Raw genomic sequence first — 22432 nt, forward strand, 5'->3', positions numbered from 1 at the left:
GTTCGCTTCTGATTTATTAGCTCTTTTCCCTCTTGGAGGCATTTTAATAGTTGTAGAATTTGTTCAAAGACTTGAAAATGTAGAAAATGTGAAAAATCGTAGAACAGACAAGAGGAGCAGTAAAGACGTCTGCTCTCGCTTGCAACCCACAAATGTGACAGAATCCCACAGTAATGGAGACAGTATGAGTAATTTATCAAATAGCGGTTGGACAAGCAGAACACAAACCTGCAGAAATCTGAATCTTTACCACTTTACCTGCAGTCAACTCGCTGGCATCCCCTTTTCACCTGTAAACCAATATAAACTTATGTTTACACCATTATATGGTGCTCATTATGTTCATTTTACCAAAATTTTGGGGACGAAAGGAAAGTAGAAATTTTTACAGTAACTGTCGAGTCTAATTAGCTGTCAAAATATTATGAATTTTGATCATCTTAAAAGCTTAAGGCACCTTAAAAGAAAACATCTGATGTGATGTTGTGACTTCTCATGGAGGTGGGAGGTAAAGGCAACACTGAAGCAGAAAACTTTGTCAGGTATCAGACTCAGAAAATTCACCAAGTTTAAAGATCACAGATAGGGACTGGGGTAGGGGGACTTGATCAGGAAATCTATATATACACATTTCTCTTAGGCCAGTTCAGTGATTCAGACAGACCCTGCAATAGCTGGAGCTTTAAGCCATATAACGGCTGAATGCCAGTTATTTAGGATGAAGAATCTCAGTGATGGGATCAGCTACTGCTGCCAACACTTCAGCATCATCATCAGATAAACACTGGCAAATGTAAGGTACTTAAAGTATTCAATTAGAACAAAAGTTGTTTTTCAGCACCTCATTATTCTACTTGTTACCTATTGAAAGGAAGTGACACATTTTGCCTTGATGTCCAATAAAACTGACAGATTGAGAAAACATTTAAATACCAAATCTTCAGTCTTTGTGCTTATGTAATCTCAGATCAAACATACTAATATCCAAATGAAATCATAACACATCATTTAATTTAAAGGCAAGCTACAGTCAAATTAAGCCATTAGATAGGTGACTTGGGTCTACCTCCTTGCTACAGTATGTATTGAACCATTTTCTTACTCACTCTGGGGAACTGTGGCAGGAGGACATAATGTATTGTCTTCTTGGAGCAGCTTTTGGATGCATAGCTCAACAGAATCTGGACAAAATCTGTTTCAGTTGTTATTACATTATTAAATTGCTGCTGGAATACAGTAAAAGCTTATTCTGATTCTAACTCTTCAGTCTTCACTGAAATAAACAAGGAGAGCAAGGAAAGGCTCTTTGAAATATGGCTGACAGATTATGTCTTTAATGAGGAGCTTGATTTGTGATGATTGTCGTACCCTTTGTTTCAACTGAGCAACTGGTGGTAACTCCCCATCCCAGCTGTTCAGATTATTGACCAGCCAATTAGTCTCACCAGCTGAGCTCAGAGCACGACATGACTAGTGCAGCTAGCTCACCATCTCCCTTGTGAGACTGATACTACTTCACAGCTGGCGATAAGACAGCTGTACTTTGCTGTGCTAGAAGAAGTTACATTGCTGTTATCACATCTATAAAGCTGCATTCAGAGTGCTTGGACAGGAAGCAGTACTTTAATGCCTGCATTGTTTTCCCCAAACAATGAGACTGGAAGTGTTCTGGAGTAGCTTGTCTCTAGTGGCTTTATTGCTGACTGGCTCTGGAATGAACTCTTCAGTTTGTGAGCCAGCCCATTTTACTTTGTCAAACCAGAGTTGTGATAAAATGTCCATGCATGATGCCATGTTGTACAGCGTCTTCACTCAGCCTTCAGTTTTTGTAATATGTTTGATCAAAAATCTTAAAATCAATAATAATTCCATCTTCCTTTTTGTCCAATTTAGAGGTGAAGAGGTGAGTACAGGCAGGTTGGAGTGGGTGGAGAAAGGTGTCAGGAGTGTTGTGTGACAGAAGAGTGTCAGCAAGAATCAAAGGAAAGGTGTACAAGACACCAAGGTCAGAGAGGCCAGATTGAGATGGTTTGGACATGTGCAGAGGAGGGATAGTGGTTATATTGGTAGAAGGATGTTGGAGATGGAGCTGCCAGGCAAGAGGTCGAGAGGAAGGCCAAAGAGGAGCTATATGGATGTGCTAAAAGAGGACATGAAGTTAATTGGTGTGAGAGTAGAGGATAGAGTTGGGTGGAAACAGATGATTTGCTGTGACGACCCCTAACGGGAACAGCCGAAAGAAGAAGAAGAAGAAGATTTTATCAAAATTAACTTCACACTTTTTAGCCCTACTCTTTGACATAAATTGCACACCGTTTATTGTGTTTGGTAACCAATTCCCTCGGATAAAACTTTATTTAACACAACTATGAGTAATCAGTGTTTTCTTTACACACTGAAGTTATACTTTCTCTCTCTGTGGGGAGAGAAAATCTCAGCTATGTGAGTCATTGAGCTAATGTAACTCTTCAGGTCAGATCAGCAGCTTAAGACTTGGCCACTAATAGTTTGCTTTTAAATAAAAATAAAACCAGATATTCAAGGATGTTATTTATATAGAACTCAACAGAAAAAAAAGAGATTGCAGACCAGACAATCTGTAAACAAACATTATTAATTATCTAACTTTCCCAAAAAGTTCTCTAGTGTTTATAGCATCTGCACTCATGTTGTCCCTTTGTACCCCATGTAACATATTGTTTATAAGAAACAGCCAGTGTGACAAACTGCGCTTTGCTCGTAGCTGTTGGTAACATATTTATACAGGGTCACCCATGTGGGCAGTTAGTGTTTACTTTTTTACAACAAAGCCAGGTATCCCTGTGATCATTTTACAGAATTTCACTCAAAAGCTGTTATTCTTCCCTGTGTAATAGACTGAATACTTACCTAAGCAGAAGCAAATAATAAATGTGAATGGCTTATAAGGCTATTTCGGAGCACTTTAAGTTTAAAGTTAGCTTTGAAAAGGCAAATGAGGTAGCACAGTATGCCAATTACACTTGGATTTCTAAAATGCTTATATACGTGCATTGTGCATTTGTCCCTGACTTTGACCATTAAAAATGATTATTTCCTGCAGATCAGCACAGTCTGCATGCTCGACAGGTACATGAATTTAAAAGAGACAAAGCGGAGTAAATGGAGGGTTTAGAGCTAAAGGTCATATGGTAGTGAGATTCAGTAGTACACCTGGGAAGCAGACAGAGGAAGGAAACCAGTGGCAAGACAGGCTCATGGCTTCATGACCTGAAGCACCCAAACCCCTCACTTTCATGTTTTCTCTGTCTTTTGCTTGACACATAAACCAGCAGTTGCCACCTTGTTGTCTCTGCCGTCTTGAACTTTCTTTTTTAACACCAATTATTATTGTTGGTACAGTACTCTAGGCAACAGGAGTGAATTCAGGTCAGTCTTTCCTTTCTACTGGAAACAAGGACTTGACAGTTGAGACTTTTTCAACTTTTGCCTTTGATTGGACAGCACTCCCCAGCAGTGAGAGAACTGGAAATACATGTGTTTGCCTTTGAAATCAAATTTATTTCACAATATAAGGCCCTCATATGCAAACGTCTCATACAATTTGATGCCTGTGACATAACCTAACATAAGCAAAAGTGATTACAGCCTGAGGGGGTCAGACAAACATCAGACCTTTATGCAGAGAGCCAGAGATTGTGTTCGACATTGGGGTTTTAATTGTTTTAACCAACCCTAGGGCCTTTCCTTAGCCTTAACCATCTAGTTTCTGTGCCAAAATGTGACCATTTACTTTCTCTTTCAATGTACCTTCAGTTTCATTTTTTGATCAAGGAAAAATGATGCAATGTCACTATTTTCCAGGTGTTATTGTGAGTAGCATGCTTTGTGCTGTGAACCAACGTAGCTATTATACATGTTACTGTGAGACTGGGTTGTTGATTAAGAATTGGTGAATTTGGGCATGGTGCGAGTGCTTTTTTATACAGTGGGTATGACGGGGTAAATGATGTCACTGATCTGTGTGTAGTTTGTTTTTCCTATAGCATGTCCCCACTTTGATCTAACAAACTAACTGTAGCCAATACTGCAGGAAGCTATAAATGCTGTTTTAAAAAAATCCTTAAAATGAGCTGAACACTAATTAGCTCAGAGTGAAAACTGACTTTGCCAGCTGGTTATTGATGGAATTAGAGGAGAAATTATAAGCACTGCAATAAGCCCATGTGTATTGGGTTACTGCAGTTTTAAGGGAATAAACTCATATTTCCTCATGGGTTACAGCACTTGAAAAAAATCATTTTTTACTTATCTTTCATGTCTTAACTTTAATTTCATCTTTCTTATTAAGTTGTATGTGATGGTAAATGGAAATTGACAGATCATGCTACTGGGGAATTACTTCTAGCTCTATTCAGGAGAGACTACACTTTATATCCTGATGGATTTATAAATACAATGAACAACTAAAAAATGGGGGCGGGGGTGTCACCCTTCCTTCTTCCTGGTTGCATCCTTCCCTTCCATTTTTGTCATGTTGCACTGGACTGGGCTTACTGGCAACTTTGAATTTGTCTGTGTGACTGTAAATTTTCTCTTCATCCTGCATCCTTTGACAAAAGCTCTTGAGTATGTTTTCTAATTATATGTAAAATGGAGAAAAAGTATGCTGCCAAGCTCTTTGTCAGTTGTTTCTGTGGTGCTTTGTTAAACCATAAGACACAGCTGATCCATAGAGCTAAAATTACTGAGCAAATTTTTTACTTTTTCTCTCTGAATCATTTGATCACATAGCACACACCCATTTATATTTGAAGCCCAGCACTTTATGCTGGCAAATGAACACAAGTAGCCACAGAAAGAGTGCAACCTCGAACATGCAGAACCTTGAATTTGTGTATTTACTCAAACACTCATGGATATTTTTGCCCAGAGCTGCAAATTGAACTTTTTTTCTTTAGCCTACTTCAGAGTAAGAGGAAGAGTTAGCTGAAGTAAAGATAATAAGGTGCGGAAAGACTTGATGGTAACATGTCCCCTTAATTGTGATGAATAGCCGTGTGTTGGTGATTTGAAAAGGCCCTCACTTTCACTTTGTGTTCCATTCAAATTCAAGAGAATGACTCTTTGCTGCAAACAAAACATCTCTAGGGCTGCCTATATGTCTTCTGTTTTAGAATATTCACTAGTTTTCAAACTGGTTCCAAACACATTGCTCTTTATTTCTGTTTTTGTTTTGCAGTTTAGATTGATTTGTTTCTCCCTTTCACACTAAGGGCAGAAAAGTTCAGTTCTGCTTGTTTTGATCTGCATTTGAGTTAATTACTCTTACTTATATACAACAAACTTAGCACACAGAGGAGCATTTTGGAAGTAAATTAAACTCATAGGAGTGCATCCATTGCACCAGCCATGTGGAGAGGTTGCAGGGCTTGCCTTGTTTGTGTTTCACTTTGCTTCCCTGGTGCATGACTCAAGGCTACAACTACAGATGTTGATGTACAGGGCAGAAAATCTCACAAAGGAATCTTTTCCTTCTTTGCCATGCATAGACTTTTGTGTAGCCCCTTAAGGAATTTGAGTTACTTTTTTCAAATCCTTTGATAATTTCTTTTTTTGTTAAATTTGGCTTGATGTTGACTGCTGTAAGCGTACAGAAAATTACCTGAGCAAATGTAAACCCTGGAGGAAAGTAACTTACACACAGATTTCTTTTGTCTTGCATTTTGCCAGATCATCATGCACTCACTTTGTAACAAGCTTTTGGTAACTACAACAGAACAAGTAAAGGAATGATTTTGTTAGTTTATTTGTTTTGAGATCATTACAGAAATGTAATATGATGCATGTTTTGTTGTTGATGCCAAAGCAAACACTGGACTTGACAGCGCTTGGGCTTTAGGTACACTGCACTCTGTGGATTGTGACGATCAGTTCTCACTAAAATAGCCATGAGACTTGTCCACATTTGTGTATTGAAAAATGTGAAATAGTATTAATGCTTCTCCCAGGGCACCAGAGTTGCTGCTTTACAGATTAGGCAACTTGTGTGATAAGTCTTTGCAGTGTCTGCAGTTTTCAGACAAAGTATGCGATTAGTCCGTTTAACTTAGAATGGAGCCAACATTCATACCCTTAAGAAACATCTAATACGATATCACACACCCATAAAGTGGACTGTACCATCTGCAGTCCCTAAAGAACTGACAGTCTGACTTGACCTGCTGCCAATACTGCCTGTTTGGGACTTACAGGGTGTTTTTTTTATCATGACTCATTAGCTGCTTTTATGTGTTATTTTGAGCGCTTATGTTTAGCCTAGTTTTTGTGTGTAGATTTGTCAGGTCAGCGAGCCCCCCCACTCACGCTAATATCTGATTAAGGGGAGTAGCAACAGTTGTTCCCTCCATTTCAATTGCTAGAATAAAATATTACAGAACATAATTATTCACCTTCCACAGCCAAGACGATTCTAACAGTGCACGCTGTAGCAGAGTGTAGATACCTGAATCAAGCCATAAGGGACCCGTTGGGCTTGGGCCAGGTTCAGAGAAAAATTTAGAAATTATATTCGGGTCTGGGTCGGGTTTGGACACATAGGTCAAACCTCAGGCTAGATGGCTGGAATGCTCAAATGTCTGCTCCATTCAACAAGAAGGGGAAAAACACTGCACAAACTCAACTGTGTCAGGGTTGGTGCGGGTTTGGACCCCACACTCTCAGGCACGGATTGGGTTCAGACAGAAATCCATGCTCTACTCTGTGCTGTGCAATTGACCTGCATCTGAACCAGCAACAAACTAGTGAGTGTAATTTATTACAATTCCTTTTTCATCAGTGACAAAATAAGAGCAAATTGCTGACTCTGTTTAGTCACTCTCCGTGACCTCTATTCACCCCTTCCTCTTCCTTTAGTTTTCTTTTCACTGTCTTTGCAAATACCATTTCTCTGAGAAAGCACTAAGCTCCAGTTGGGTTTATGGGGCATCGGTGCAGTTTTATTTTGTTATAAAAACATAAAAAAAAAAAAAAGAGGATGAATACACAGGGCTAGGGGCATATGGTCACTATACTGCTACCCACAATAAAATGAAGAGAATGAGAAAGAAGAAAAGGAAATTGCCTGTGCAAGTTTAAAGTCAGGAAGAGAGCGGGTTCAGTTCAGACAGAGAGAGAAATTACAATAGCAGAACACAGTAATGAAGCACTGCCATGCAGATGTTTCAGGTTGACACTTTTAAATATAACTAACAATATTTATACAGACTGTACATGACAACACATGATTATACTGCAGCTGCTAATTGGTATAACACATGTCAAAAAGAATTAGCAGCTACTGGGCGAAGAAATTATCAGACAGCGACAGTTTACTTGAGACTCCAAATTTGTAAATACCTTACTATGATGGGGAAAGACAAGAGACAAAGGAATGTCAAAATATTGTTTTTACATTTTAATTTATATGTAGTAACAAAACTGATTATGATGATTGACTATATTGGGAACATCCAAACTTGAATTGTTATTACTCCTGGGGGAGCTCAGGTCTCTGTTGTTGGCGCTAAGCCCCTGGCTCCCATCATGTGGCATGTAGAAAGCTCTTAAACAGTCGGCTCTGACTGCAGCTTTATGTCACTGCCCCCTGCTCCCGTCATCTGCTCTCGTCTGCTGTCCAGGCGAGACGCAGTTCATCTCAAATGAGTCCGTGGAGAGGGCAGAAAAAGTATCGTCAGCTTGTGAGAAGTGCTGGTGCGCAAGAAAAAGGCTCGGTATGCCAAAGAGTAAAATGGAGAAATGCCAGTGCCATGTACCGTTGTGTACCAGTCCACTTCGAGCACTGATGTTACATTAAAATGTTACCTTAATTTACTTTTTCCTCTTAATTGAATTGTGTCTTAATGTGATGTTCTGTGAATGTGAAACTTCAACTTAGCTACTCATAGCCAGTGCATATTGTTTTATCATATTCACATTCTGTTTCAGTTTCAAAATTACTTTTATCTCTTAACTGGAATTTTTAACTGTCTGAAAAAGTTAAAAGTGAATTTGATGAAACTTGCAGGCACCCTAAACCAACAAACAAACAAGACTGAGACAGGTGCCCCCTCCCCTCAGTAAATGAAATGACAGAAGGTTTAAAATGTCACATAATGTGCCTGGAAGGTTTAGGGAGAAACTGAATTCTGGAGGCAAAGGGGGGAAAAAAGCAGACATGTCTTTATATATTCCATAAGGATCACGGAGAGCCATAGCCTTTGGCACTAATGGGGAAAAGGTATAAAATGGCAACCCTGGCAATGTGAAAGCATGTTGGTTTAATTCAATAGAAGTGAGAGATGGAAACAATAATACTGACAGACTCACACAGAAGTCATGTCTGTTGGTATATGTAGTTACTTCTCACCGTATTAAGTGTTCTTTCCCTCCCTATTGACAGGTTTTCACTTATTGTCCTCATTTGTTTGTGTGTGTGTTTGCATGTACATGTCTCTACTTTTACCAATTGTTTTTTCATTGCCATTGTTATGAGGACATTTTGGCCAGTCCTCCAAATGTCAAAGGGCCTTTTGAGGGTAAAAAAAAAGTCATAAAAACGAAATAAAAGAAATGTCCAACTTCTGAGTAATGTTGCTTTTTCTTCCTTCTTTGTTTGTTCTGCCCTCATTAGCTTCCTTTGTGCCTGTGTGTGTGTGTGTGTGTATTAGCTGTTTTTGGTTTAACTCAACACAGAAAGCCGCCAAGTCATCATAAGGGTGCTATGATTACCAGAAATTGACTTGCAATAAGATTTTGTTGGCTTTCACAAAGGGCAGTGTGCAGTATATTTTTGTGAGGGTGTTTGCGTGTCTGTGTGTGGGGGGGTGTGTGAGAAAGTGGGAGAGAGTTTAGTGTTTGTTCCTCGTTATATGAAGCTAATTTCTAGTAATGCCACCATTTCAATGGGATAATTGGAGGAACTGATATCAATCAGTCAATCAGAATGTTTATTATATAGCACTTTACAACAACATCTAGTTGAACAAAGTGCTTTACGTGAAATAAAAACCATTGCCCACTACAATAAGTATCAGGCTCAGATGACATATAGTATCAAAGCCCTAAAAAATAAAGACCTTAGAAGAAAATGAAAACAAATCTATAACAGTGGTCACGAAGAGGCCCAATTCAAAGGGCAAAGATTAGCCTGATCTGCTCTTCTTTTCTGAGAACAAAAGAGATGGCAAGATGAATAAGATGTATAGGAGCCCGTTGGCCAGAGCCAAAACCTATGTAGTTATAACAGACCTCTGTTTAGACTCCTCAGAGGAAGAGATTGAACAAATACTGTCAGCGTTTCATGTGGAAGGTTTGCAAATCAAACCCTTGGCTGGCTGGGGAAATCTAGACTGTCCCTGTCTAGTAACTACACAGCAATTAAAGGTACCTTGTGTGGATTGCAACACTATAATGGCACCAAAGAGCAGCGTTACCATAAACAAGTCTCCATGTAGCATACAGAAAGTTCTTAGCATGTTCACAGTTAATTATTACAAACACCCTCATGGGTGGGGATGCAGTGTGAAACCCCCTCTCGTTGTTATGGCCGTGTCATTGGAGAGCATAACAAATAATATTCATCACCCAAAACTATATTCTCAGCACTTAGTTTGCAACTTCTCAGATGGCTCAGGAGAGCAAAATAAAGAGACTGTTTTCTCTCTAGTGTACTTGCAACTGTGCAATGACAAAGAATTTCACCTGTGACTTTTTCTTATATGGTCAGTGAAATTCAACGTCAGGAATCGAAATGGCACAATACAGATTTGCACTTTGTAAAAGTGGTGGTGTCTGAAGTGTAGACCACATAGTTTGATCTGAGAGGTCAGGAACTTCCATTCAAAACAACTTGCATTTTGAGAAGTGGTGCCATGGAATAAATCCCAGTGTGTCAATGTTACTAGAAGAAACCCCTTAATTTTAAGGGGTTATGTGTCAGTGTTAAAAGAAGAAACCCCTTAATTTTAAGGGGTTTTCTCCACCTTTCTTGTGACAAACATTTGCAGCACTTCTTTCACTGTTAAGCTTCAGCTTGTTGTGCCTTTGCTTGGTCTCATGGCTTAAGAACTGAGTAGAATTTTCAGATAGAAAGTGGGGAAAATGAACTAAAGGAGAGAATTGGGATGTGTCAGAACATTCTCTTTCTGCTCTGGCTGTGGTGGAGGTCAGCTTTTAAAATACTCAGCTGACTCATTATTTGATGTAGCAACTCCACTAACTGAATAACTAACCACCTTATGACCTTATTGTTCTACTATGTGGCTGATGAACTAAATAAATAATTGACCGACTGGTTACCCAAATGGCTGAGTGACTGACCATGTGTCTGACTGGTTTTGGGCTGGCAGAGTAACTCTATGATTAAATAGCTGGCTGGCTAATAACAGCATTTTATGATGTACCTATAGCCTTTTGTTGTGGTCATCAGTACATGAGTCAGACTTACTTTATACTCCATGCATCATCCATTTCATGTCTCTTACTTTTTCTCCTTCATCATTTCTGTTCTCCTCTGTGCTTATATCCTCTCTCCCTGTCAGTTCCTATTATTTTCTTTTCCTCACCTTGAAGTTCTTCTGCTCTTCCAGCTGTTAGATCTCTTAGTATTTTCTTCCTCAGTGTGTGGATTTATGTCATATTTATTCAACTTAATTTTTTTTATTTAGCCACAATATCTGATTCTCCTTAGGAACTTTATTTAACGAAATGTGAAAATAACATGGAGTTGCAAAATAGAAGGTAACAGGATAATGAAGTAGAGAAAAACAGGAGCAAAGACTGTGAAGATAAAAATGGACATGAGAAAAGAGAACAGAGGAAAAAACTGGGAACTAAGGGGACCACAGGTCGGTGCTACTGATACAGTTTGCAGCCTACCGTGTGACTGATAATGTGTGTGTGTGTGAGAGAGAGAGCGAGAGAGGTCATGACATTCATAGACTAACAGAAAATCAAATGGATGGATATCTACACACCATTTGTGCATCTTACTCCTTCGCACATAAACACACCGCAGATGTGATTCATTTGGGTTTTCTTTGTGGTCAGTCGGGTGGAAAATAAGTGTTTTTAATGGTCCTAGGCTATTTGGAGTGTGTGTGTATTGTACATGTTTGTGTGTGGGTCAGACAAAGTAGAGTGCTATAACACTGATGTCTGGGAGTCACTTGAAGGTCTAACATAATATATTTAAATACCTCTGCACATGAATTTCTTCTTAGAAGTGTTTTAACTACTTTGTAGTTTACAGGCACCATTTTTGTCTTAATGCAGACAGTAGAGATTACTGTGAGCTCCCAGGTGCGGCCATATATTCCTCAGTGGAAGAGTGAACCCGGTCTTTCCTTTAAGTCTGATATGTTTAGTGCCAAGTATTTTATTTTTAATTCCCCCGGTTTATTTCATTATAGTAAGAAGTTTCATGTCTGCTTTTGTAATTTGCTGTTGCTCCTGTTTTCCAGTAATTCCAAACACTTTTATTGAGAAATGGCTAATTCAGCATAATGTATAAATATACCCAACATCCACAGCACCATTGCAACAATGTGCTCGTGCCAGGTTCACTCCTTGGGTTGTGTTTTTAGCCAAAAATGCTACTCACACTCATTAATCAGTCTGAGCTGGTTCAACCTTGCCATTCTTTTTCCTCAGTATGAAGGTGGTATTGATTCAATTTGTTTTTACATTAAAAACCTGTTAAGAGAGGCTTTCATAGTGAGCCACTGGCCAAAGAACAATGATAAACAGAGATAACACAGTACCAGTCACTGTAGCCTAATGAGCGCTCTCCTTTAACTGCACAAGTGGACTTGTAAATTAGGAGACAGGGCGAGGAGGAAAAGGATTATAAAGGATACCCACGGCAAAGAATTAATTTTGACCAATAGTTTTTTAATTTGACACCAGTCAAGTAAAGATGTAGGTCCTATGACTGATGTTTGTGCTGTTAGTTTGTTAAATATTGCACTCATTATACTACAGTAGACTCATTTTTCCTCTGACAAAATAGACTGATACTCTCACACGGTTAGCATATGATAAAGAAATTATGTCCTGTATACCCAGTAAGCCTGGGGAGACACATGGTAATGTAAAATTTAAATCCCAACCTTACGTGGATGATAGAGTGTCTAGTGTTTTCAGTCTTTCTCCATCTCATCATTTGTTCATCACCTTTTGTTCCTGGCTTGTGTAGAACAGTTCATTTTAAGATCTTCCAAATAAAAGCTTATCTTTCGAGACAGTTTCTCTTACCAGCTGCCTTAATCTTCATCAATTTTAAGACCCTTTATTATCGTTCATACTTCCCTTGCAAGTACTACTTCTTCATGTCTTTAAAAAAAAAAAGGGGGTGGTGGTACAGTTGTGCTTCATTACTACCAGCAGGGTTGGATCCGGGACTGACAGCTCCCCTTTTGGGGCTGAATGCACACAGCCAAAAAACAAAAAAGCAAAAGGTGCACAGAAAGCATTTTGTGCTTCCTCTGGACATGCACATCCATGTGTATGTGTTATAGTCCTTTGTGCTGTGTTTCTTAGTGATTCTCCCTCATTATACATAGTCTATAAGTACAGAGTGTGTGTTGTCTGTAGTGAATAAGCAGTGCAGCAGAAACACGTGATACTGCTGTTTGTCTTTCTGTCTGTTTTCTGTTTTGTTTGTCTTTGTCAGTCTTCTCTCCAGGCAGCGTACTGGATAAATTTATTCGACATCTCTCTACTTCGTGTCTGCAGCTAGGTTTGTGTGTGTGTGTGTGTGTAGAGAGAGAGAGTTTGTGTCTGATTAGCAGTCAGAGTGAGGTTCTGTGCTAAATTATTTAGCTACTGTGTACTTGATCCAACACTAGCGAACTACTGGGTAGACAGAGGGATGAAGAGGGAGTGGCCTGAGCATCGTAGGCCACTCAGGTTAAAACTTGTCTGATTGCAGACTGGCAAGAACAACCACACGAAGCCTACCACCCCTGCTACCTTTAGCAAAAGCCCCTACGCCCAAACGAGATTTGCATGCATACCCTAAGCTGGCTGGCAACTGAGAGTGAGAAGCATGAAGAGTCTAGCTGCGAAAGGCAGCACACTGGGCTGGCTCAGGTGGTAGGACGTTTTAATAATACAATTTGAATTAAACAATTAGGCTAAATGGGCATAGCTGTGATGCTTTTCCTACAAAATAAAACGAGCTCAGCATAGCTTATTTTTATAGCATTCGGTCATTCAGTCAAATAAGAAGAAGCACATTTTAAAACTTGAAGAACATACAAAAAGGATATGTTTTGACATTTAATCTGATTCACATTACCATTTACTAATGTCATCACTGCTGTAGATGGCTTTTAATATAATGTGATATGTGTACAATGATCAGCAGGATTACACACCAGTCTATTTCCATTCATTCAATTTCAGCTGTTGCCGTTTGCCTTGTCCAAGATAGAACTGAGTTAGAACCGAGCCATTGCCTCAAGCTCAATTATATTTTTACTAATAGTAAACTATGAGTAGATAATGTGATCACGCACGAGTCAAAAAAAATCATGTATCATACCATGTTTTACCCATTCCCATTTAGAATAAGGCAGTTGTTTTAAAGAACCTGGCCATGAAAAGAGAAGAAAAAAGTATTAAGAGGCAGAGAAGGTGGACAAAAGTCTTTAATGAAAAATGCATGACAAACCCTCAGCACAGGCTTTTTGGTGTAAATTGAAATATGCTTCTTGTACAGTTTTTTAAGTACATTTTGACCAGCAGAGGATGGAAAACATGTCTTTCACCAGCAGGCTCAATGTTTAATCAGTCTTGAGTTCAGAGCTGAAGTTTGGTACGGTGTCCTGCTGCAGACATCCAGATTGATAGGTGTGTTTTCTGATTATGTATCTATGATATTTGATGGCTGTCTTATGGTTTATGATAGAGTACATACTATATGTCTCTAACCAGACTAAGAGTGAGAAAAAAACCCCCCATAAGCATAGCACAGCTCCATATAGGACACACGACACCTCTTGACAGTTAGCGGCCAGCTATAGCCTGCGTGCGTTGCCTGACTATAAGAGTCTATTTTTACTTTTATACAAAGCTGAAGAGTTGTTTATACATGTATCTTATGTGCTGATGTGAGCAGGCTTTATGTAAGCATCTGGTATAAATATAACTCTGGACAGCATGTTCTTTGTCAATTTGCACACTTGCTTTGAATGTCTACTTAGAACTGTTCTCACTAATAAAGTACCTGAACTTAGAATCCAGTTTTTGGTCTGGATCTTCATACTCTATCTCAACCGAGACAAAGATTTCCTTTACACATACAGCACACGAAGACACTGGTGTGCACACACAGCCAGCCACACCAAATCATTACCGTACCCCACTGTATGACTTTGTCATTATAGGCATTTCAACTTTAGAAACCTTGAAAAAGTACTAGCTGGTGTGTGTGTGTGTGTGTGTGTGTGTGTGTTTGTTTGTATATGCTGGCTAATATTTATCTTTAGCATTGTGTTGTGACACTGACTCTGTTGTGACCTTTTGGCTAAGCTGGACGGGAATTAATCAACAGCGTACTCTTGAATTCACACACAAACACAACCAAGACCGGTGGCTTTTTTGAGCACACGCATACACTTATACTGCTAACTCAGGGTTCCTTTTCTGTAAATAGTAGTTAGGTTTGTTGTATTGGGTTTCATCCCATTAGTCAGTACAGGGTAGGAGTCAAATCTATTAAAATTTAGATTCACATACAGCAGCACCTTCCTATATATCAACCTTGGACTTTGAAAGCAGCCACGCTAACATGGTTCCTCCTGGTCATGAAATGTTTGGAGTATTATAGATTTCAAGAAGCATTGCCTATTTTTCAGACAAGAAATGTCAAGGATCTTGATAAATTCTGTGGGGAAGCTGGGTGATATCTGGGGAGTGAACAAATGGGTTCTTTTATACAAGTGTAGCAGAATGTTTTTGCACTGTCTGTACTGTCACTTGACTGTAAATGGCTTTTCTACATTAGGAAGAGAATTTTTAATGTTTTAAGGAATTAAAATACATTTATTTATAATTAGCTTTTCATTAGCATTATTGGATTTAATGGAATTAACTCTTATGTGTAAATCTGAAAATCCTAATGGGATGAATTTTCCTCTCTGCCTTTTTTCTTGTCTGTTTGTTTAGAACTTGCTGTCAGAGAAGGTTGAGCAGATGATGGAGTGGTCCTCTCGCCGTTCAGTCGTCAGGATGAACGGGGACAAGTTCCGCCGCTTTGTCAAGGCTCCACCCAGGAACTACTCTGTCATTGTCATGTTCACTGCCCTGCAGCCTCAAAGGCAGTGCTCTGTCTGCAGGTAAGCGCACATCCACACACACCCAATGCACTTAACGCGGGCCACAATCTCTCGTAGCTCCTACAGCAACAGCCATTCATCTGTCCTTCCTCACTATTGCCTGTGATAACTCGCATGACCTCCAGCAAGGTACCAAAGTTCATCTACACTGAGTGTACATATGTAAGCTCTCCAGTCACACAAACATGCACACTCAAGCACAAATGTCCTAGAGGTCAGCTTATATTTTATGCATCCTTCTCCCACATTCATAAAAGACTTTAGAAAGCAGGACAGTAGTAGACAGTAATCGTAGTAGTAGACAGAGTAGAGAGTAGACTTGGGAAATGCAGAATACAGCATTATATCATAAAAACCTATGGGTTCTGTTGACATTTGGATTAAAAGGACTCCAACTAGCCATACTTCCAAAAGGCAATGGAAAAAAATTCTACAGAACAAGGCCAACCGGTTACCCACTTCTGTACTCAAAACATTTAGGGGATGTTTGCTAAAGGATTGCTGCTCATTTCTGGTTGTAAACAGTGAAACTGTGTGTGTTCCTATTTACTAAGGAGTTGCAATGAGATTTTGCACTTGGGGAAAAAGAAGAAAAGCGGCACCGCTGGAATTTGTATTTTAAGACATTCCCATTCAGAGATGCAAAATAAGGGAGGAGAGAATGGAAATTTATACAAATACTCACACTGCCTGATTTACTGTCATTAAAAGAGATTACAAATGAAATATAACATTAGGAGAAAGCAGGTGTAGAATTGGCAACACTGCTGTCAGCGTGGAAGCTCTTGTTCATCTGAGACCTCGTCTGAATTAAGAACGTGTATGAGAAGGGAGAGAATGTTTTTAAATCGCATTGCTTGCCAGAAGAAAATGTGAGGGAGCAAACCTTTGGGTTTCTTCAACCAGATTAAAGTGCAGTCACTGTAAACTTACATTTTCTTCTCTCTGTCCACACCTGCACAATAACAGGCAGCAGGTCCTTATATAAACAGCTGTGTCAAATTAACACCATTGTGGCTGTTTTGATTTATATCATCAGTATTGGTAAATATGTTGTTAAAGTAAAACATTTGCAGTGTTTAGTAAATATCCCCCTTAATGTCTTGTGGAGCTTGTTTATGTCAGTAGTTAGCTGTAAACTCCACATTCATTCATGTTTGCATGCAGAATTAAACATAACATGCCAAGATCATATGGTTTATACAAAGTTTTAGATCAGAATTTAAAGTAATTCCAGTTTGACTCAAATAAATTTATCCCCTAAAAAAAAAAAAAATCATAGTGATTCAGCACCATGGACAGCTCAGCATACAACACTGGTAATCATAGTAGAGCCATCTGTGGAGCTGCCCGTGGTACTGTAAGCTACTTTCAATTAGTAAGTGCAACCATGATAAGCAGAATATTGGTTTTCTAATATCACCACATCCCAAATATTGGTATAACACTACAGCTCTGCCATGCACTTTGGGCTTGAGTTCATTTAAGATGGACCTAGGTGAAGTGGAAGATGAGTTAAAATTTGAAAATTATTTTGGAAATCATGATTGTTTCACCCTTTGTGCTAAAGAGGAGAGGGAACATCAGGCTTGTGATCAGTACACAGTGCAAAAACCAGCATCTGTGATAGCATGGAGATGCACACAGCATAGCCCAAGCACATTGTGCATGTATTGTAAAGTCCAGGTGCTAAACTGGCCTGTCTGCAGTCCAGACCTGTCACCCACTGAACACATCTGGCACATTCTGAAGTAAAAAATATGACAAAGGAAGCCATACATGTTGAGCTGCTGAAATCCTTTATAAAGCATTTGGTTTAGTTTTGCTAATATTGCATTCTTTGATAGTTTTTTTTTTCCATCTGTACTGCTGATTTATCTTTTGCATTCATATGTATGCCTCTGCAAAGCACTTTGTAACTATGAATGAACAGAGCTCCAACTAAAGGCAGTTGCTGCTCTGATGTTTAGAAATCACAGCAATCATAGTTTTCTTTCAAGCTGCTTATTAACCCCTGGCTTCAGTTTTTTAGACTTGAATCAAAAAAATATACTAATGTAGAAAGCAGCCTTGTGGCTCATCGCTAAGCCATGGCAAATGTACATATGTGTCAAGTTGCTGAACTGAGATTCATTATTTGAATGCAAGAAATACGATATTTTCTGTCATGCAACTTGTGGAAACGCCTGGTCTTGAGGGATTCATGACTGCTTGGTGTTGTAGGATAAATCTGGCTGGCACCTTTTGTCGGTGGATTATAAACCAGGTAGTTGACCCATGTCTAGGTGGCTTAGGGGACATCCCTAATCAACATTGACCTTCTCCATCCCAACCTTACCTGTTACTCTAATCAGCCACTTGTCTACTACAGTCACTTGATACTTGATTAGATAAGTTATTCATCACTCATGTCAGCACCCCTCAGAAACCTGTGAGTGTGTGTGTGTGTGTGTGTGTGTGTGTAAAATGCTCTTTCTTTCATTTTTATTCACAAAATATTTTAGTTCAAACCCTGCAGAACCGACACTGGCAGTATTATCAGAGTAGTTGCACAATATACACATTACTTTAGTGTGTTTATATTTCTCTGAAAGTCTGTGTTAAGAGGACTGTCAGTGAAAATGATGAATAATCGCTGGGATCCTCGCTGTAGCATTACTCTTAAGCTTTGTCACAGTTCCACAATTCTAACTGGACTTTTAACAGAGTAATGCTTTCACACAAGAAACAGTACTGTGTGTGAAGAAAAATGACAGTCTTCACGATACATTTATTTTTAGGCATACTATCAGTGACCAGTATTTTTAATACATCACAGCTTATGATTTATCAGGTTACTAAAAGCTAAACATTTTAGGTTTTAGATTTTAGGTTTTGCCAGGAAATATTTACTCCTGATTTATGTAAAAAAAAAAAAAAAAGTAAGAGCTTTAAAAATTGTATTGATACTGCCCAGGGTGCAGATTGTGCTTGGGCACATGGCTTTATCTAGCTTAGTTCACACAGTAATAATATTACACATGCAGTATAAGGTAATTGCATATATTTTCAGCAATGTAAGACCCCTCATTTTAGTTGTTGTTTGTCCCTTTTACAGTATAAACTCCATTGATTAATTTTTTTTTGTTCTTAGTTGTAGGTCTGCTTAGTTGTAGCTGAAGTAAAAAAGCACTATAAACAAAGATGATAGAAATGAAAATGTATAATTATTATGTACAAAATTACATGAAGTTAAAGTTACATTAACTAAGATTTAGCACAGATTTGGATAAATCAAGTAAAACATTGAATGTGATGTGATATTGGCTGGAACATTAGTACTGTATCAATATTACTGGGGACAAACATTCCTCTGTATAATTAGCTTGTGTTACTGCAGATGCATCTGGTACACACAACGTTATACATATGTATGCATATCACATTTTTACATTTTTTAAAATGATTAATATCCTGACTTTGTTGTGCTGGAAATGTATGTTGCGCTGGTGGGACAGATATGGATACTGTTAATAGACTTTGGTTTGCATTGCTTACATCAATAAGATGGGACACAACAAAAATTAACTGGTTGAAAGTTTTGTGCGTGTGTGTCACATCATATGTCACGTCATCACATGTCCTGTTTCACAGTAACCAACTATGGATGCCTGGTTGTGACAAATTTACAACCGTATTTTGAAATCACAGTTTAGAAAAGCTGGATCAACAACAGAAGTGCTGTTAGCAGAAAACTGTCATGGAGGTAGGAGAGTGGAGATTCACTGTGTCCGTTTACATTTTTACTTGATTTAATCCATCTTTAATTATTCAGATCTGATTAAAACCCATCAATAAAATATTATTGTATTATTAAGGCAGCTGTCCGGAAGCTAAATAAACAATAAATAAATAACATGGAGTTTCAGCACAGTAAGAGCCAGATCTCAGTAACACATAGACAACTCCAGCAGAGTTGAACGTAATCCCTGACAGCCTGCTAGCCTGAACTTCTGCTTCATCTGCGCTGACTTTTTTAAACTTCGGAAAGATCCATCCTAATGTCAGCTACAAAGATAACAATGTAACATTACATAACGCATCCTGACAGACAGCGTCCCACTAATTAAAGTCAACACAGGAGGCAGTTGACTTAAGTTACAATGCCAAAGTGAAGCAGAAAGGCATAAAGTCAGACACATGGGAGAGAGACAGTAGAAAAGAAACTGCTTCTTGGCATTTTACTGTTTACCTTGCAATCCATAAGGATGAGGTGATAGACTATAGAAGGGAGGCATTTCCAAGGCTCTAATGTACAGTTTCCTTTTCTTACTCTCTTCAACTTTTCTTTGTCCTCCCCATTTTCTCACTTTTTTTGAGTCTGATGCAGTTTCTTTCACTTTGTCTCAGTGCTTATTTCCTGTCTTTTGACACTGTCACTGTCTACCCTGTCTATTGGTTTTTGAGGTCACTTGCTGTTCTTTCTGCTGATATCACCCTCCTTTTTCATACTCCTATTTGTCGATTATAAATAAATACATTCATTTCATACTTTGTGCAGTGCCTGTACCCATGACTTGTCAGAATCCAAATCACACCAACAGGACAAAGTACAACCAAATACATAGAACCAAAGCTGTCATAAAAACAGTGTATTTATAAAAACATACTGAAAAGGAGCCAGAAATAATTGAGGCCAAGGTAAACACGCCATCTTTAGCACTTTTCTACTGTCTGTGGCTGGCACAGTGTTTGTTCCTTTCTGTTACCAATACTTGCATCACCTTCCTCTAGGATTTTAAAAGACAGTACATAGAAAAATTGGTGTTTGTGAATAAGGAAGCAATTATTACATGTTTAACCTAGAATTACCGCTTTGCAGTTGTATGCCTCCACCAACCGGTCAAATTTACAGGCATGGGAAAGAGCTGAGGTCACTGACCTCAACCTTTGACCACCAAAATATCTAGTCAGTTCATCCTTTTGTCCAGTTGGACATTTGTGCCAAGAAATTCCCATAAGGCATTCCCGAGATATCGTGATCACAAGAATGAGAATGTGAGGTGACAGTGACCTTTGATCTTTGACCACCAGAATCGAATCAGTTCATTTTTAAACCTTCAAAGTATTTTTGACATATTGAAGAATTGGACCGACGGACAGACAACCTGAAAACACAATGTCTTTGTATTTACTGAAGTTGTAAATCTCTTGACAAGACATTCTACAGTGTTTCCTGATCATACTTGAAGATGTTTACAGAACAACTCACTTTTTGGGTATGAAAATTTAGTTCCTTGTGAAATTAGCTTTCATTATGTTTTTAGAATTTATTTACATTAAATCTGAAGCCGTCCCTGGTAGGCTAGTGGTTAAGGCGCAGCGCTCTCGCCACTGCGGCCCGGGTTCGAATCAGGGTTGCGTCAGGAAGGGCAGCCGGCGTAAAACACGTGCCAAATGTCAACATGCGAGTCGTCAGTGTGACAGTTCGCTGTAGTGACCCCTAAACGCGAAAAGCCGAAAGTGACTTTCTTTATTTACATTAAATCTGACTTTAGAAATTTGTCCTATCAAACAGTTTTACTTGCCACTGAAGAAATAACATTGAATAGAATCCTTATTATTGACCCGGTTGAGTATGTGTTTCTGAGGTGAAGCAAGTGTTTGCTGTTCTCTTTTTACCTACATTTAATATGGCTGAAATGTCTTGGTTTTATATTTTCTTGTTTTTTTTTTCTCTCTCCCTCCCTCTCTTGTCTCAATGGCATCTTATAGGCAGGCGAATGAAGAGTACCAGGTCCTAGCAAATTCATGGCGTTACTCATCTGCATTTTCCAACAAGCTGTTCTTCACAGTAGTGGACTATGATGAAGGAGCTGATGTTTTCCAGCAGGTAACTTGCTATTTAGTGTATTATCAATCACAAATGTATTCACCCAGTTTTATTTTATTTATTTTTTGCCCTGCACCCCTCCCTCATCCCCCTACTTGCACATAAAACCTCTTTTTTGCTCTCTAACATTATGTGGGTGATTCATCTTCACCAGGGACTTAAATGAAATACATTCATACATTTTAGCACTTGTTGCAACTGAAGTGGCCTCATTTAAACTCTGCTGGCTTCAGATTTAGGAAATTTTTGGGGCGGCTCCATCTCGGGAACTAGAACAGTCGACTCCTAACCTCGAGGTTGGTGGTTTGATTCCCAGCCTCCCCAGTCCACATGCCAATGTGTCCTTGGGCAAGACACTGAGCTCCAAGTTGCCCCTGGCGGCCAGGCAGCGCTGCCATCAATGAGAAATTTCTCCACACAGGACTAATAAAGGAATTGTTATTATTATTACTGGGTTTTTTTTGTGACATAAGGACAATTTATATGACAAAGATAAAGGTGCTAGAAAAATGCACTGGACAGTTCCTTGTGTTTTGGTGTAGGATCAGTTCTATCATGCCACCCATCAGAATGCTGAAGGTAATTTTCTCTACTAAATTAATGGAGGTAGTAAAACTCATTGTTAGTTTTTCTGGTTAAAATAATAATAATAAAAAATAGAAAGTGACAGTGTTGTCATGGACCAGAGATTCTTGGGTAATATCAACTGATTACAAATATGGTTTTTCTTTCCCTTCAGCAATTCCCCTCCTCCTTTCCTCTGTGGTTAGCCATTGTTAAACAAAGACAGTCTGCCACCACACATGGCCTACAGTCCCTCCTTCCTCTCCATCATATTCATCATCAGCCTTTTCTTCTGGTCTTGTCAAATTCTGTTCTTTTCATCCGCTCTTCTCCTTTTTATTATTCATTCTTTCCTTCTTTCCATCTTCCCTCCATCCCTTCCTTCATTCCATATATAGAACTCGATGATTTCCCTTAGTGAGGGACTGCCTCAGAACATCAGCAGCAGTTTACCAAACAACCTGACAAAGCAAAAAGTACACACACAAAAACGCATACATACAACAAAAAAAGATGCAGTCACACACACACAACTTACAATGACAGAAAGGCATATAAGGACAGGCACACACATGCACATACTTACATGGACAAATGTGATGAAAAGGATGGAAATAAAACTCACCTAATTACACTA

General features: G+C 38.9%; 1 protein-coding gene across 3 annotated transcripts in view; it reads left to right on the plus strand.

Moving 5' to 3' along the window:
• tusc3 (tumor suppressor candidate 3) overlaps positions 1-22432 on the plus strand; it is an 81788-nt gene that overhangs the window by 19770 nt on the left and 39586 nt on the right. For all 3 annotated transcript variants that reach the window (XR_002276446.1, XM_020618449.1, XM_020618448.1), the window contains exons 2-3: positions 15190-15359; positions 21114-21231. Coding sequence is in view for 2 of the 3 variants with exons in the window: in XM_020618449.1 (XP_020474105.1) it covers positions 15190-15359; positions 21114-21231 (288 nt within the window). In the remaining variant the exon portion in view is untranslated. The remainder of the gene's footprint in view (positions 1-15189; positions 15360-21113; positions 21232-22432) is intronic.

The sequence above is a fragment of the Monopterus albus genome, unplaced genomic scaffold (assembly GCF_001952655.1).
Source record: "Monopterus albus unplaced genomic scaffold, M_albus_1.0 scaffold205.1, whole genome shotgun sequence".
Taxonomy (NCBI): Eukaryota; Metazoa; Chordata; class Actinopteri; order Synbranchiformes; family Synbranchidae; genus Monopterus; species Monopterus albus.